The sequence below is a fragment of the Hordeum vulgare genome, chromosome 6H (genome assembly GCF_904849725.1).
Source record: "Hordeum vulgare subsp. vulgare chromosome 6H, MorexV3_pseudomolecules_assembly, whole genome shotgun sequence".
Taxonomy (NCBI): Eukaryota; Viridiplantae; Streptophyta; class Magnoliopsida; order Poales; family Poaceae; genus Hordeum; species Hordeum vulgare.
The window spans coordinates 47,677,141-47,696,245 of record NC_058523.1 but is presented as its reverse complement, the minus strand read 5'-3'; the positions used below and the strand labels follow the sequence as shown (position 1 = coordinate 47,696,245).

Sequence of the window (19,105 nt, the reverse complement as noted above, 5' to 3'; positions counted from 1 at the left end):
TTGAACGAGGAGTTGGGCACGACTGGACCGATTTTTCACCACCGGCGATAAAAAAGGCGTCCTCAGGACTTGTTCATGTGTGTGTGTAAGGGGTAACTTGTTCATGTGTGTGTGTAAGGGGTAACCTTGTTGGTCCATATTCCACGCTTTCATCGAAAGAAGACGTAACAACAGGAAATCGTCTCCCACGGGCGGGAGGATAAGGGGAGGTAGCCGGAAACCCCTATCCGCACCGCATAAATCCCAAACCAAAAACATCACCGGCAGCAGCAGAGTGAGCGCCTCCGTTGCACTAATCTCGCTCGAATACAGCAGCCATGGCCATGGCGGCCGCGAGCATCGGCGGCGCACTGGGCTTCCTCGCCCCGCGCCGTCGCGGCGTGTCCTTCGCGGCGGCGGTAGGCCGGAGGAGGCCGTCTCTGGCGGTTGTGCGGGCGGCGTCCTACGAGGCGGGCGTCGGGGTGATGGCGACCAAGGTGGGGATGATGACCTACTTCGACCCGGCCAACGGGAAGCCGGTGCCGGTGACGGTGGTCGGGTTCCGGGAGGGGGGCAACGTGGTGACGCAGGTGAAGACCGCGGCCACCGACGGCTACGACGCCGTGCAGGTCGGGTACCACGGCGTGCGCGAGGACAAGCTCACCCGCCCGGAGCTGGGCCACCTCGGCAAGGCTAGCGCGCCGCCGCTGCGCCACCTGCAGGAATTCCGGCTGGTGGCCGTCGACGCCTTCGACCCTGGCCAGGAGCTCGAGTTCAACGAGCTCTTCAAGGAGGGCGACCTCGTCGACGTCTCCGCCAAATCCATCGGAAAGGGATTCCAAGGTGAGCAATGCTTCGATCCCAATTCCGTCTCCTGTCAATGCTTGAACCATCCCGTGTATCAACGCCTGAAATTACCAACATTGCAATGTCATTTCCTCAATGCCATTCATGTCAATGCAATGTATTGCTTTGCAATGCCTCTGACATTCTTTTCAACTTTTCAATGGTTGACAGCATTTGCAGTTCCCTTATTTGCAGCTTAATGCAAGCATTGGCATGGGCCTTGGTTTAATTTTTCTGAATGTTCAGAACATCGACAGTTTGTGACATGCCCATGTTTCATTTCCATTGATTTCTTTGTCTGAAGGCCAAGAATAGTGACAGGTTCTAACATACCCATGCATGGTTCAGTTTCTGAAGGCCAGCAACAACGATCAACATCCTTTGTGCTCTTAGTATTGAGTATTGACAGCTTGTGACATGCCTTCCTGATAGGCTAACATGGGACATCATCAGTTGTGCCCTTGATTTATTTTAATGATAGTTAAGGACATTGATAACCTGTGACATTCTCATGCTCCATTTCCGGATGGCTAGCAACATGGATCAGCATCACTTTTACTATTCATTCTTGCCTCATGGTTTGTTATGGTTGGGCAGGTGGAATCAAGAGGCACAACTTCAAGCGTGGTCTGATGACTCACGGTTCCAAGAGCCACAGAGCCCTAGGTTCGATCGGTGCTGGGACAACCCCAGGGCGGGTGTACAAGGGGAAGAAGATGCCCGGGAGGATGGGCGGAACCAAGACCAAGATCAGGAAGCTCAAGATCGTCAGGATCGACAATGATCTCAAAGTTGTGATGATCAAGGGGGCCATTCCTGGGAAGCAGGGGAACCTTCTCCGCATCACGCCCGCGAAGATTGTCGGCAAGAACATCCCCAAGAGCTAGACCTGTGCTGCGTTTCATCTTGTAAGAGTTTGTTTTGTTTCCTTTCTGTTGTATTCCCAGGTCCAGGTTTTCTATACATGCTCAGTTTGCTAAAGCTAATCTTTGGATCCAAGTGCGTCGTCCTCCATGTTGTCAACCACTTCTTCACCTTCTTTTGGACTCAAAAAAACAAAGCCAGCAGATTCTCTCTATGGTCGTATGCTTGGGATCCGATTCTACTGTGATTATAGATATTGGCATGCCCAAAGGGTGCACATCAGGACATCGCAAACAACCGATGGATTCCGTGAGGCAGCTGGCTTGCCGTGATACAGAGATACAGGGTTGCTTGCAGGAGAAGTGCAGAACTGGAAGGAAAAAATTGAAGGGAATGATAAATTTGGTTTTTTGATAGCTTGCCTCCCATCCACCCTCTACGCTGCCCTTTATATCGAGGAGGCAGCGCTCATGTTTGGTTCACAGCGATTAAACACTGTTTACTCACTTAAGCCCCCTTTTAGGAGAAGAAAATTACAATTAATCCGAATACCGAGTACGAAATAATGTAGACCATCGGATCGGTTGGCACCACTAAGCTTGCATCCTGGTCGTCGTTCCCTGTTAGGGGCGCACTAGGATCTCATAGCAATTGGAGGTAGCAATCTTCAGTTCTAGCGATTATAGACTCCATACACGAATGGCGAAACGGGAACTAGCGTTCGTGGGAGGTGCAAACCTGGCCAAACGGGCCGTGCCTGACGGGCCGGCACGGCTGCCCGCAGGCCAGGCACGAGATGGGCCTGGCCCGGCACGGCCTAATCGTGCCCGGGCCAGGCACGAGCACGCCGTGGGCCATGCCTGGGCCGCCACCCCCAGCCCGCGTGCCAGCCCGGCACGGCATGATTAGGCGGGCGCGAGACGAGCGAGTACAGCGAGGCAGCGATTCACAGGCGGGGCGGGCGGGAAACGCGGGAGATTTGAGGGGGGCAGGCGCGGGACGGCGGGAGACCGAGAAGATTTGAGGGGGTAGGCGCGGGGCGGGAAACGCGGGAGATTTCACTGGCGGAAGACGCGGTAGGCGAGACGCGGGAGGCGCGCGGGAGACGCGGACGGCGCGGGCGGGAGTTTTTTCAGGTTTTTTTCGTGTCGTGCTGCGGGCCTAAACGTGTCGCGGGCCGGCCCGATTAAGCAACGTGCCGTGCTTGGGCCTGGACACCCGGGCCGGCACGACACGGCCCGTATATTAATCGGGCCCAGGCGGGCGTTCCGTGCCTGGCACAATTACGATGGGCCGGGCCGGCCCGTTTGGCCAGGTATGAGCCGGTGCCGCCAAGCCGCTTGATCCTCTGGGCTAGATGTAGTAGTCGCGTGGGCTTTCAATGAACCCAGTCGGCCCATAGACCTTGGCGTTCGGTTTCCTGGCCCGGTTAGCTCATGGGGCAGTGCACGTGGCTGGGGAGTTGCTGCCTCATGGGACTCTCCAGGGCCGCTGACATCCCCCTCTTCTTGAGACAAGGCTTGTTCCCAAACCTTCGTTTAGGGGAACCTTGCGATGAGGCTGGCCTTGTCCTCCCACGTCGTCCCGAGAGCTTCCCAGTTGGACCAGCAAACATGCACCTGCTCGCGCATTCCACCTTTCCTTTTGCACCATCTAGTTTGAAGTACTGCCATTGGAACAACTAGATCATCAGTGCAATGTGAGAGAGTGGTTTCAGCTGGCGTACCAGGGGTCAGGGTGCGTCGTAGCAGCGACACATGAAACACAAGGTGAACTGTTGCTTGCGGCGACAATTGTAGCTTGTATGCAATGTCATTGATCTTGTTGATGATGGGGAAAAGGTCCATAGAACTTGTAGGCGAGCTTGTGGTTTGCTCTAGGTCGCTCTAGGCACGACCGAGGTTTGCATATAGGGTTGAAGCTTGAGACAGACTTGATCACCCACTTCAAAGTTTCGAAAGGACCTTTTTTTATCCGCTTGAACCTTCATCAGCTACTTTGCCCTGTTCAGATGTTGCTGAAAAAGTTCTTGGACTGTGTCTCTTTCTTCCAGCCATGAATGCAATGTTGTTACCGAACAGGAGTTGTCCGGTGTGATCCCCCAATGTCTGGGTTCATAGCCGAACATTGCTTTGTCTGTTTGGCATCTGTTTGCGGGTGGTTGATTGTGCTGAGGCGAAGCTTTGTGTCGGTTGACTTGAATAACTCCTGCCAAAGTGACTTGTGAACACAGGGTCTCGATCCGAGATGATAGCGCATGGCAGGCCATGGATTTTGTAAATCTACTGCATGTAGAGCTGAGCCACTGTTGCTATTGTGTAAGGATGGGAGAGAGGCAGAAAGTAGATGAACTTGGCGAGCTTGTCCACGATTACCAGGAGGCAATTGAACTTATTGGATTGCAGCAGTCCATCCATGAAATCCATGGAAAACATGTCCCAAGGCTTGGTGGGGATTGGTAGGGGAAGGAGAAGTCCCGCGGAAGCTGCACGATCGGCTTGGCTTGTTGACAGACCGGACAACATCAATGATAGTGCTTGATCTGAGATTTCATCTTGGGCCATGCAAACAACCGTCTAATGCGTCTGTACATGATGGGGAACCCTGAGTGTCCGCCCACTGGACTGTCGTGGAAAGCTTTCATGATCCGTTGCTGAATCTATGTCCCTCCTGTTAGGTTGATCTCTTTACCCAATGGGCCCAACAGCCCATTGGACCTTGACTCACGCCCTGATCGGGGGCGTCCAGCCCAAGTAAGGCTGGTGGGCCCCTGTCGCGCAGTGCTATATGTAGAGGAGGTGGGGACCATGGCACGGGTTACGAGGTTCGCCGCCGTCACTGGTTCCTCACTCCTAACCCTAATCCGATCCAGAGGGTAGCACTGAAGCGATGGGAAGTCCATCACCGCCGCCACTGGATCTCTCTCCTTCCTCACCGTCGTCACCACCTCATGATGGACGACCGGAGGGAGCTCATCGAGATCATCACAAGGTAAATCTCCACATCACACCGAATACATCTAGCCTTGTCGATCCACGGATCTATCAATGGTATCATGAGCCACGAGGCTTTAGATGAGTTTCGGTTGAAACATGTACAAGAAAAGTTTCCCCTCCCCGATATGAACCCTAGATGGGCAAAGAAACCGAAGATGGCCACGGGCCTCGTCGGCAAAGTAGCGTCGCCACAAGGCCGCGCCTGTTCCTCTCGATCCCCACACGCATCGGCAAGCCGAGGTGTGGGGAAGAAGAACCAACCTCCTTGGAGGCAAAGTATGGATCTTATTAGATCCAAAAGGAAAACAAATAAAGGAATCGGATTGAATCCGAAAAAGAAAAGCAAAAACAAGGGGGAGAGGAACATGCAATGAATCGGCATAGGCAAAAGGAAAAATAAAAGGGCACAGCAAACACGCCGTTCGACGGCGGTGCGCTTCCGTAAGGGAAACGCACCACCGGCGAAGGGGTGGTTGCGGCGCCATAGGACCAAGGTCGCGAGACAAAGTAACATGGCCATGGGGCACCCTCTCGGCTGGGACAGTAGGCAACCCAACACATCACTTGACGGCGGCGCACTCTCCCTCGAGAGAGGGCGCGCACCGGCAAGGGGAGTGAAGGGGGCCGCCGCTGCAAAAGAAAGGGGAGGGACCATCGGCACAAAGTATTAACTGGACAAGGGAGACCCCGCTCCTCCGCTTGACGGCGACGCGTTCACCGTCAAGGTGTTCGCGCACACCGGCAAAAGGGAGAGGGAGGCCTCCCTGCCTCGACGAGCTCAACGGTGGGGCTACAGAGAGGCATCTTCGGCGGGGCATCGATGCCGCCGCGCGAGAGAAGCCCTCGGCCACCGCGCTAGGAACGTACCGGTGGGGCATGTAAGCCACCACGGGAGACGAAATGGGCTCCGCCACCCCGTCGCTCGAGGGCGGCGGGAGCAGCGCCACGGCTCCAACCGGAGCACGACGAGCCTCGCGGCAAACCCTCGGCGGGGCAAGAGGAGGCCGGCCCTCCCCTCTCGAGGCTCGCGGGAGGAGCAGGGATGCTGGCGCGCGCGGCGTGAGGCCTTCGGCCGCCACGGCCGGCGGCCACCCAAGGGACTTTCTCGACGCGGCGCCACGGCCACCGCGCGAGGAAAGGAGCCACCACTCCGGCGGCCTGAGGGGCTCGCAAGCAGGGATGCTGGCGCGCGCGGCATGGGGCCTTCGGCCGCCACGGCCGGCGGCCACCCCAGGGCCTTTCTCGACGCCGAGAGAGGAAGGGTTGCGGGAGCCAGGAGCAAAGCGGCGCATCGCGGGACAGAATGGGGGCTAGGGTTTGGCCGCGGCCGAAACCCCCCTTTTTGTTCAGCCGCAACCGATGGGTTACCGTCGGATCCCATCCGACGGCCCAGATCGTCCTAAGCCGAAACCCTAGGACAGCCGGGCCTTTTGGGCCGAATTCGCTCCAGGCCGAAGGGGCAAGTGAGGCCGCCGCCAGCGCCACGCGGCGGGAGTAGGGCCGTGCTGCCCCATGCCGAGGCAGGCCGCACCTGGCCCAGCCCGAAGGCAAGGCTGTAGCCTTGTTTAACGTTTAAAAGTTTTCCTTTTACAAGTTTCTGTCTATTTTAGACACATTTAGAAATGGTTTTCTAGGCATTTTTCTAAGAAAATATGTATAGAAAAGAGGAAATAAAAATGTTCAAAGTTTCTGTGATTTTATGCAGAATTGCAACATGTTTTTTCTACAAAGAAAAATAAAAGATTCTGAAAATAAAAGGAGATTTTCAGAAAAAGAAAAGTTCATGAATTTTATAAAAAGGATTATAAAGTTCATGAATTTTAATTATGACAGAATATTTTTTAGATGATGTGATGCACATTATGCATCTAAAGTGATCCATTAATGAAGAATGTGATTGTCAAGGGGAGTACGACAGTCATCTGAATACCGTCATTATGATACCCCTAAAGAAAAGAAATAGTTGTATTTCCGGATCTTTTATAGTTCCGAATGCAGACTAAGGAATACAACGGTGGTGCTTAAAGTGCCATAAAGCAGAAAGTTTAAAGATACGCCATTCCTTCAGTGAAGATGGAGTAATCTGGGGGAGCATGTTGTGTGACCTATACAACACCTCTTGTTAGCTCTACAAGGGATCTTGTGATACAGGTCCCTGTAAAACCTATTGCCTTTTGAAAATGGGTGACTATAGAATGAACTTGCCTCTTGGCAATGACAGAGCTACGACAACCCCATATGAAATAAGTACCAGTACCTGAGATTTTGATGGTCTCTAGGAATGTGAAAATCAGATACTTGTGACTGCTATAAAGTCTATGTTAGTGAAATTCCATCTTTTGAATTTCACTAACACAGACTTTATGAAGGGTCTACAAGGCAAATATGACTCCAAACGAAATATGTAAATGTGTAAAACATGACTTAAATCGAAAGATTTTGTGCAAAGAAAATGAGAGGACAATTGCATTCATGCAAAGTAATAGAATGGGAAATTCGTTTCCCAATTCCTATGCATGTGGATGATGTCCTACTTGCTAGTGGTGATGTCAATCTACTGCAGGAGGAGAAAAGAAGTTCTTGTCCTCAAAGTTCAAAAGAATAAAAGGGGGTATTAGGAATGTCGCATGGACATGCTAAGAAAGATCTCTAAAGCATGCATACGAGAAAACCTACGCCTGTTCTTATAGTCAAGGGTAATGGAAGTGGAAACTATGGTGTTCCAAAAGTTAATAAGAAAAGATTGCAAACGGATATGGTACCATATGCTTCAGTTGTTGGAAGCTCAAGATATTACCCTGACACGATTCATATATATATCCGGGTTGTTTTGGCAATGTCCAGTCCATAGATAAATCAATGGAATGGAGTCAAAGATATCGGCCTCATGCTAAAAGAAATAAGTGCTCTCAAAAGATTGTGAGTACAAAGGAGGACTTGTGAAATGTATAGCGAAATCCATAATTGTCGCTAACTTTCATACTCGGAGTTTTGTGTGGAAAATCTCCAAATGAGTGAAACTATTGTCATCAATGTGATGCAATGATATGTTATAGCTTGATATGAGGCTGAGGGACGGGCAACGTGGTTAAGGCTACCTATACCCGGAATTGATAATGGTTGACAACAACGATAACCATTTTAAATTCTTTCGCTCCTGTCACAACGAGTCAAGTATTGATGCCAAACACACTGACAAAGAGTTACGTGTTGTGAAGGAGAAAGTCCGGAATTATGGAAAAATGCTTGAAGCATAAAAGCAACAAACAAGTGTTTGCAGATCTGCTTATCAAAGGCTTACCGCCCAGTGTGTTCGGAGAACACATAGTCGACATGGGTTTTATGGTATAGTCTAATATTTCCGGACAATAAAGGGCCCAAGGTTAAAGAATCTGTCTCAAAATAGAGAGGTACATTGTGGCTGTCTGATTCCATCGGCAGTTGAGCCGTGACGATGAAACATGCCCTATGTATTGATCTGTTACGAAACGGGCAAAGTTAAAAGTATATGATGAGATCAAGGGGGAGAATGTTAGGTTGATCTCTTTACCCAATGGGCCCAACGGCCCATTGGACCTTGACTCACGCCCTGATCGGGGGCGTCCAGCCCAAGTAAGGCTGGTGGGCCCCTGTCGCGCAGTGCTATATGTAGAGGAGGTGGGGACCATGGCACGGGTTACGAGGTTCGCCGCCGCCACTGGTTCCTCACTCCTAACCCTAATCCGATCCAGAGGGTAGCACTGAAGCGATGGGAAGTCCATCACCGCCGCCACTGGATCTCTCTCCTTCCTCACCGTCGTCACCACCTCACGATGGACGACCGGAGGGAGCTCATCGAGATCATCACAAGGTAAATCTCCACATCACACCGAATACATCTAGCCTTGTCGATCCATGGATATATCACCTCCTCCTAACCAGATTCTGCCCCTGAATCGTAACAAGCCTTGCTGGAGCTGAAAAAGTCCCTTAGGATCTTCTCGCACTGCCAATTGTTCCAAGAGTCGCCGAGCATGGGGTTGCTATTGTAGCTGGCAATGACAGCCTCCAGCCAGCTCGGTTGGCATGATGTGACTGCGGACAGTGTGTCGGTTGGTATTACCCGAGACAGAACATCTACCCCGTGGTTCTCCACTCCCTTCTTGTATCTCATGCGGTAGCGGAGGCCCAACAGCTTGGTAAAGGCTTTTTGTTGCCAAGGAGTGGTCAACCCTTGTTCCTCGAGGTGGGTTAGGCTTTTCTCATATATCCAGATGTCGAATTCAGCACGTCGAAGAGCAAGTACAATAAGGTACAGTCAGCAGGCTGTAAGGATTAAAATATTATATTTTTGCTGAGTTGGATGAGAGAGAAGAGGAGAGAGAAGGGAAGCGGGCTCTTCGTGAAGAGCCAGCTCTAGCACGTGCTCCTAGGTGTTTTGTGAGAATGAAAGGTGGGCCATATATGATAAAAGTAGTACTCTTTTATACCTAACTATTATGCAAGCCAGCTATAAGATAAACTATAAGACTGCTTATAGCCAGCAGTTGGCTATACTATTAACCATGCTCGAACATAGGGGCGCCAGTGGTCCACCGCGATGATGATTGTGAGGTACTATTCTCGCATGTTGAGAGTCCTTGATACCTTGGACTGAGTGCTTTGCTCATGAATGCAAGAGGATGTTCTTTATGTTGTAGAATGGCTCTCATCCCACGGTCACTCGCATCGATCTCCACTGTGAATGGCAGACTGAAATCCGAAAGCGCCAGCACTGGAGCCGTGGTCAATTGATGTTTGAGGACTTGAAAAGTCATCTCCGTCGTATTGGTCCAGAAGAATGGAACCCCTTTCTTCAGGAGGTTGAACAATGGCCGTGCTATCATTGCGAAGTTGCGAACAAAGCGTGGGTAGTATCCGACCAGCCCCAGAAAACTACGGACCCCCTTGACATCTTGTGGAGTGGACCAACTGGCTACGACCGTGATTTTTGACAAGTCTGTCACCACTCCCTGTGCACTGATGACATGCCCCAGATATGCATTTTTGCTTTGGCCAAAGGCGCACTTACTCACGTTGACGTTCCAACTATGACGGCGCAGCAGCTCCAACACCTGACGCACGTGTTTCTGGTGTTCTTCCAAGGTGGCACTCAAAATCAAGATGTCATCGAAGAAACAGAGGACGCAGACCCGTAGGAGCGGAGTGAGCGTCGTGTTCATTGTGCCAAGAAAAGTGGGAGGAGCTCTAGCCAAGCAGAATGACACCACTTTGAATTTGAAGTAGCCCTAGTGGGGTGAAAGCTGCCATGTGTTCTTCTCCTGGCGCGAGCCGGATTTGGTATATTTTTGACCTAATAATTATTATATAATTCATAAAAATTCTCTGTGAAGTTTCAGTTCATTTGGAGTCCAGTGAATTTACACCCACTTACTTGGTTTTCAGATCCAGAATTTCAATTTCTAATGATTTTCTTTTTTATAATGTACCTTGCATATTCAGAAAGAAAAGGCATAAGAATTGTATCATAATGAGAAATAATGAACAAGAATAACATATATATTAATAATAATTCATGCTACAAAATGAAAGTATGGAGTCCACAGCAAATTACCAACCACGATTATATATATGTGTGTGTTAACGGATTCTACCCATTATGTCCCCGGAGCACATGCTTGTGAGCAACGCGCCATGATAGAGTGTAAATTCCTCTAATTATATAGATTAATATTAGGGTTGTAATTTAACTATAAAATCTAGCTCCATTCGATTACCACTGTATCCTCGTAGTCTTTCCAATATAAGCATCATATTGTATTTCACTGATAATCGACCAACTTCCTTAAGCATATAACTTAAGCACATTCCAACAAGTGATAATTCCAAGATAATCATGTAAAGTAACTTCATGTATAAATACATGTATAATTCCATAATGAGGTGTTCCGAATATTAGTAATTCCTAGTAATTTGAATATAGTTGCAGGACACATAATTTCAACATCTTCCACTTTTTCAAACAATCATTCAAATATTCGTAAACCCATAGCCTTAACGTGCTTGCCAAATACCTCATGACTAAGAGGCTTAGTCAAGGGATCAACAATCATATTAACACTATGTTAAAAAATCACAAAAATATATATGATGATACTTCCCTTCAATATGTTTCCTTGTTGTGACACTTAAGATCACTAGAGACCTTTAGTTTCCACCTAATTATTCTAGCATAGCTGTCCTTGGCGCCCCGAGTATTATTTTCTTGAATGTAATTCCACCTTTATAAGCACCTTGAGTATTACTTCCTCAAGTGAAAATTCCGCATCAATTATTTTCATCACCTAATCAATAATACTAATAAGTCCACATTAAGACAAAATATATCATAACCAAGTTGAATAATTTTCCAGAACCACAAAAATATGAAATCCAATCTGTAAATGAAGTTTCCGAGTAACCATGTTTTGAAAGAAATTCCCTACTTTGGCCAGTGAACTTGCACCACATTAATACTAAAAATAATATGTGAATATGTGTACCTAGGCTTATTTCTCATCTCGTAGATACACTAATAGATTCCTCAACATGTTCACCGTTAATAGAAATTCCAGAACAAATGGCACGTTGTGATGCATTTTCCACAATCTTATATGATGTGTGAGATTTCCTTAGCTTCTTGTCTTTCCTTCTACTGCTTGAATGGAGGATAAATTCTGAAAGCTAAGGTATGATTGTATAATGAAGATATAGTAAATTTCAATACCAATATTATCCCGTTGTCCTTAGGAGTTCAAACAGAATTCCTCATTGCGTTTCGTTCCGGGTACTTTAATAAGTTTGCAATTTTCCATAGGAAAAGTTTCAAACATACCCTATGTAGTTCCACTCCTAAAACATAAGAAGCTTCAAACATTCCTTTCATATGAAAGTTAAAACATGACCAAGCTTTCAGTTCCATCAACGTGACTTTATCATTGCAAACAATAAAACAATGTTAACATATACAATAATAATGATAAATATTTTATTTGTAGATAACCGCCTTGCTTTATTTAGAAAACCATATGACTTGCTGATACGTCTCCAACGTATCTATAATTTTTGATGGTTCTATGCTATTATCTTGTCAACTTTGGATGTTTTGTATGCATGAATATGATATTTTATATCTTTTTTGGGACTAACCTATTAACTCAGTGCCAAGTGCCAGTTTCTGTTTTTTCCGTGTTTTTTACCTTTTTCAGAGAAGAATATTAAACGGAGTCCAAATGGAATAAAACCTGCGGAATGATTTTTTCCATAACAGAAGATGCGTATGGGACTTGAGAACCAAGGCAAAGGACCTCGGGGGAGGTCACAAGCCCACTAGCCGTGGCCTGGGGCGCCTAGCAGGCTTGTGGGCCCCCCGTGGTTCCTTTTCCCTACTTCTTCCGCCTATAAATTCTCTAAAAATCCAAAACCACCAGAGAGAGCCACGAAAATACTTTTCCGCCGCCGCAAGCTTCTGTCTCCGCAAGATCCCATCCGGGGACCGTTCTGGTGCCCTGTCGGAGGGGGATTCGGACACGGAGGGCTTCTCTATCGACACCATTGCCTCTCCGATGATGCGTGAGTAGTTCACCACAGACCTTCGGGTCCATAGCTAGTAGCTAGATGGCTTCTTCTCTCTCTTGGATCTTCAATACAAAGTTCTCCATGATCTTCATGGAGATCTATCCGATGTAATCTTCTTTTGCGGTGTGTTTGTCGAGATCCGATGAATTATGGATTTATGATCAGATTATCTATGAATATTATTTGAGTCTCCTCTGATCTCTTATATGCATGATTTCGTATCCTTGTAATTCTCTTCGAGTTGTGGGTTTCGTTTGGCCAACTTGAGCTATAATTCTTGAAATGGGAGAAGTGCTTGGTTTTGGGTTCATACCGTGCGGTGTCCTCACCTAGTGATAGAAGGGGTAGCGACGCACGCATCGTGTTGTTGCCATCAAGGGTAAAAAGATGGGGTTTATATCATATTGCATTAATTTATCCCTCTACATCATGTCATCTTGCTTAAGGCGTTACTCTGTTTGTTATGAACTCAATACACTAGATGCATGCTGGATAGCGGTCGATGTGTGGAGTAATAGTAGTAGATGCAGACAGTGTCGGTCTACTTGTCTCGGACGTGATGCCTATATGTATGATCATTGCCTTAGATATCATCATGACTTTGCGCGATTCTATCAATTGCTCGACAGTAATTCGTTCACCCACCGTTATACTTGCTATCATGAGAGAAGCCTCTAGTGAACACTATGGCCCCCGGGTCTACTTCACAACATATTTTCAGATCTACACTTTTACTTTGTTGCACTTTCCACCTTCAGATCTCACCTTGCAAATAATCATGAAGGGATTGACAACCCCTTTATAGCGTTGGGTGCAAGTTTGTTTGTTTTTGCGCAGGTACATTGGTGCCTCACCTTGATACTCCTATTGGATTGATACATTGGTTCTCAAACTGAGGGAAATACTTACTGCTACTGTGTTGCATCACCCTTTCCTGTTCAAGGGAAAAACCAACACAAGCTCAAGAGGTAGCACCTGCTATTCTATTGATTCCAAGCTTGTTATAAGACCATACATTAATATATTCAATTAGCAAACCATGTATTTAGTTCCTCCTTCCCAAAATTCCACGAGAGAGACTTTCCACAAGTATATTTTCAATTGTGTGAAGAATTGAATAGCAAGAGTGACATTATAATATTCCCGTGAGACAAATGTCCTCTCAAATGAATAAAAAACTTACAAACAATGGGCTTGTGGTTTTTTGGTATGATAATAAGTTTCCAAACTATATAATTCCTCATTGAGTTTATTCCTTCCCGCATTTCTTCCACCCATAGTTGACAATGATGAAAACTTTAAGCCTTCTTAAGAAACTTCAGTTATTCCTCTGAAATTTAGAGTGACTTCCCAAAAACATAACAATTATCCATATATGACATTCCAAGTTAATTCCTTCCACTTATCAGTAGTTACACTGTTAGTTTCCTTTGGGGTCTAGATTATATTCCAAATGTTTGTCAATAATTCCAACCTTGATTTTAATAATTATTATGTTCCTAATTTTCCACCAGTTTGATCCACTAGAGTAACCATTGTAGAGTTTCTGGTGTGTTCTTTGTAGTAATTAAGAATTTCCAACCAAAACCAAAAAGATTCCCTTCCAGTCTAAAAATCATACAAAGTGACTCTGTGATATAGTCAAACAATAGTATATATGCAAAGCTTCCTTAAAAAGGAATACAAAAGACATTCAATTCCTCCATTCAATTGTGGAGTGTGTGGTATATTACAATGATGAATAATTGCATGATCTATACATGTTCAATTGATATATTCCTGAAGTGTACTTTCCCCCACCAATCAGTTGCTAAACCTTTGATATCTTTTAATCAACTAATTTTCCACTTCAGTACATAATGTGAGAAGCACATAAAACATTCTGACTAGTATTTTGAATAGTATAAACATAAGCATATCAAGTGCAATTATCAATGAATGAGATAAAGTAAATGATCTAGCCTCTAGTGGGAGTGAAAAATAATAGTACCATAACTATATAAAAAATGATGTGAAGTTTCTTTTTGTTATCTCCTTCCACCATAATAAAAAGATGTATGAGTAAAAATGTCCAGCATATATGCTTCATAAAATACGATAGTCCTCTCACTAAAGTTTAGAATTCCAGAATCAATAAGTAAATTTGTCTAGTTCCAAGATATGTGACCATGTCGTTGATGATGTAGATAACAAGATTCCAAACATGTGTTCCCATTGTTGGTATTCCACCATATGGAGTTATTTTTGCCAAATATAAACACTTTGATTTGCCAACTTCGAAAGGACATTAAGAAAGATAGATCATGTGTGAAAATTTGTAATGCACCAATTTAACCATTGAGCAATATTTCCGCTCTTCCTTTTCCAAATAGTATGTCATAATCAATAGATTATATGTTTTAGAAATGAATTAAATACCTTATCATTTACATTAAATAACATGTCCTATTGGAATAATAGTTTTCATCTAGAAAAGGATTTTAATGGCATAATTTCGAATCCAAAGTACATAAAATTTCCTTTGTAATTGTTGCATGCCAATAAAGTTGCTATAGTATTCCGACAACAAATGATGTATATAAACCAACATCATAATCCAACTGTCCAGGAAAAAAATAGTGACAAATAGACATATAATGCAAACATTGGCAATGGAGATACCATTAAGTGAGAGGAAATTTCCTTTTTTTCACGAAGTGGTTCCATCTTCCTCCATAAATAAGTCATGTTCCATAACACACACTTCCTCTTGGAGAGCAAATTTCGTTTTCCACGGAGTGGTTCCCATCTTCCTCCATAAATAAGTGATGTTCCATAATGGACACTTCCTCTTGGAGACCAAATTTCCTTTTCCACAACACTAGCTCTTTTATTTAGATTTTTATGGTTATTTTTATTCAATAATGCAATTGGTTTCCTTTGCAGAAATTAAATTGTGCTATTCTATTTTCCAAACCATGATAAATTTAGCACTAAGATAAAACAAATTACCAATTCTCTTGTAATCCTCAAGGTGCCCATAATTTTCCACCCAATCCTTCCTTGATCTCCATGTAGAAAGTTTAACCTTCCTTCCCCGGCTACGACAACATGTCGCCGCTGAGTTTGCAAGTTCTCGACGAAAAGGTGCGGATGACGACCGAGATTGGCAGCGGCTCGGATTTGCGATAGTAGACGTTGCTAGGTGATGGGGACTCGTCCGGGTATGATACGACTTGACGTGGAAGGGATCACGAGGCGAGCATGATTAACTTGAACACGTGACCTGCGTGGATAAGCCGGTGGTGGATAATTTTTTGGTTTTTCCCTAAAAGCCTAACAAAAGCCAGATGTGTTTTAACTTTTTATAAAAATCAATCTAACCTCTTTATGTGACGCCAACATCCCTAGCATGTGGGTTGCACATGAGACGCCAGTGACCGTGGCGTCTGGTACGGGGCCGCTCGATCACCCGCTTCGTTGACCGGCTGATGTAGCAAAGGGCCAACCTCGTGTCTGGTCGCCAGATCCAGATGTCGCGCACCCTCGTGTATGGTTCGGGTAACTTCCACTGCCCGTGGGCCCTTTCCCACCCGTCCATCTTCTTCTCCCTTCCTCCACCAGAACGCATCTGCCCCTTTCTCACCCCCTCTCCCCCTCACACCCCCTTGATCTACTCCCTCCTCCACCAAAATTCATAGATCCGATCTCCCCAAGCTTCCTTGAGGTAATCTCCCCCAATCCCTCCAAAAAAAATTTAACATCATATTTTGATAGTATTTTTCAATATTAGGTTATGTTAGATTAAACGATTTTGTCTTAGTTTAGGGATTGTTTTGTAGTTGTTTGATGATATAGTTGTGTAGTTATTAGATGATAATTTTCCGTGTAGTTCAATATGTTAGGTAGATTTTATTTTGGCCTTTGGGTCATTTTATTTTTTGAGTAGTTCAATATGTTAGATGATATACTTGTGTAGTTGTAGATTTTGACAAATGGACATGTTGTTTAATATGTTGGATGATGATATAGATGGACGTATTGTTGGCATCTTGTTTAATATGTTGGATGATGATATAGATGGACATATTGTTGGAATTTTATTTTTTTGCAAAAGAGATGATGAAATTTGATGTTAGTTATTTTTTGGTAGGATGGTGGATGATGATGGCCCTTGGTATGACAGGTTAATCGAAGAGTTCGACAGAGAGCACCGTGCTCATGCCATTGAGAATCGGAAAGTAAGAAGTTTGACTTATCAATTATTCGTGTTTTTCATGTGTGTTTCTCGTACTGATATGAAGCTCACATTCTTTGCAGCATGTAGTAGCTATGAGCATGAGGGGTCATGGTGCAAATGACTTTTCGTACGACGTGAGATATGAGCAGTACATTGCAAGATTGGGTCTTCTCCCCTTTGTGTTGCAATTCAAGCGAACACCACCACCGGTGAACCATGCAACACTCACCGCACTTATGGATCGTTGAAGGCCCGAGATACACTCTTTCCACCTTGCCTGTGGGGAGATGACGATGACCCTAGAGGACATGTCCATGATAAGCGGTCTTCCTATCAACGACTTTGCTATTACACGTCATGTCAGCACCGTTAACTAATGAGCTCGGGTTGGTAATTTAATTGGTGTTCACCCCCCCCCCTTTGCCAGGCAAGGCTGATAGTTCTAAAGTGAAGCATTCCTGGCTAAAAGAAGCCAGAGGAGCAAATAACCCTTGTCATGCGGATGCCGATGAGATGGTTGTGCAGTAGTATGCTCTGGCCTATCTTTGGTATGTACTAACCAAAGTGGTCGTCACAGACGCAACCGGGAACTCAGCCCTCTAGATGTATTAGGAGCTACTCAGAGACTTGGATACTCAGTATTGCTGGGGTTCAGCAACACTAGCATACTTTTATCGTCAAGTAAGAGCTATCTGCAGACATTTATCTTTCATTTGCCATCCTCCACACATTGCTAACATGTATGTTTAATTGCAGTTGGACCAGGCATCAACGAGGACAAAAGACACATCTTCATTGTGTGGGTTTGTGCGGAGCCTCTCTATGTGGATGTGGGAGCGGTTGCCGGTTGGACGTCCCGTGTTCAAGAACCTCGATAAGTCAAACCCCAGTCCGCATGAAGGGCTTCATGATCAAGATTCATATCACCGCCCCACCATTGCCTATTATTTGGATCAGGTGTGTGTTTACACCGGAAGCTCTCATTTGCGATACAAGTGTTATGTGAACGAGCTGGACACCTTAACTGCTGAGCAGGTACCAACATTTCAGCTCCTCCTATTGTAGGTTTTCTAGCGGCCTTATGAGAATGTGTACCTAATATCTCAGTTCGTCCTATTGTAGGTTTTCTGGTGGCCTTATGAGAATGATCGTGATTTCAACCTCAACGAGATGTGCACGCGTGATAAACTTCTTTGGCGGGCGAGGTATCCAATGGCATTATTTTACGCTGTAGAGTGGCACTTTGTAGACCGTGTTGCCAGGAAATTTGTCAAACTATAAGGTATTCCAATTGAGGAGAGCAAGGAGACAATCACAAAGCTGCATAGGTGAGCAAAAATGCTTATGATATTTGTACTCTAGCATTATGAAAGTCTATGTTTGCTAATGGTTTAAAACGTGCATCATTTGTAGGTTCAGTCGAAGGAACAATCAAGATATATCGAATTGGGCGAACAAACACCATCAATGGATGGCAACGTGGAATCAGGGAGAGACGTTAGTGGAGTTAGAGAATAGACCCCACAATGATTCACCATAACAGAAATATCTTGTGTGGTATGGGCAGTGTTACAAGTTGAAGCTTAAGCCCGGTTGGACTCAGGAGGAGTGGTCCGAGTTGGTGTCGGAAGACCCATTAGCTGTAGAAGGTTATCATGCCTTGAACATGGCTGTGCGAGAGACCGTAGGGAGTCAAGTTGAGTACGCACCCATGCATGATGAATTGCTAATTGAATGAACCAGAACCAACTTGCATTACCTTGTCTTTTTCAAATATTAATGTTTTTTGTGTTAATGAATTGTAGGGCAGAGAGTTCCTTATGTGTGTGAATTATTCCAATGTAGCACTAAGTCATCCCTCATGAGGTGCATTATCTAAGAGAGCTGTTAGGACCACAGTGGAGGTATGACCATGTTTACGAATGTTTGTTTTAATGGATTAGTTATTTGCGTCTAACATATTGTGTTGTGTTATCGCAGAAGTTTAAGACAAGGTTCCACAAGTGGGCAGCTATGCTTTCTTGCCACGATGCTCAGTCCGTGGACGTGTTTACACCTAGTACCAGCCGCTCCTCCAGAGCTAGATGTCGTCATCTCACCATCGATGATTGCTGCCTCTTGAGCTTGCTTTGGTTTTTCCCTTGAAGAGGAAAGGGTGATGCAGCACAGGAGCAGTAAGTATTTCCCTCAGTTTGAGAACCAAGGTATCAATCCAATAGGAGAATCAAGCTAGGTGTCTAGAGTACCTGCGCAAACACAAACGAGCTTGCACCCAACACTATAAAGGGGTTGTCAATCCCTTCAAGATTTATTGCAAAATGAGATCTGAAGGCGGAAAGTGCAACGAAGTAAAAGTGTAAGACTGAAAATAAGATGTGAAGTAGACCCGGGGGCCATAGTGTTCACTAGAGTCTTCTCTCAAAATAGAAAATATTACGGTGGGTGAACAAATTACTGTCGAGCAGTTGATAGAACCGCACAAAGTCATGACGATATCTAAGGCAGTGATCATACATATAGGCATCACGTCCGAGACAAGTCGACTGATACTGTCTGCATCTACTACTATTACTCCACACATCGACCGCTATCCAGCATGCATCTA

The 19,105-nt window shown here is 45.6% G+C and overlaps 1 protein-coding gene across 1 annotated transcript; it reads left to right on the top strand.

The window, feature by feature from the left end:
• Positions 1–207: 207 nt before the first annotated feature.
• Positions 208–1,903, top strand: LOC123403412 (50S ribosomal protein L3, chloroplastic). The gene is made up of 2 exons (XM_045097346.1): positions 208–822; positions 1,423–1,903. Exons 1-2 carry the CDS (start codon positions 318–320, stop codon positions 1,710–1,712), a joined length of 795 nt encoding a protein of 264 aa, XP_044953281.1. The 5' UTR covers positions 208–317; the 3' UTR covers positions 1,713–1,903.
• Positions 1,904–19,105: the final 17,202 nt, after the last annotated feature.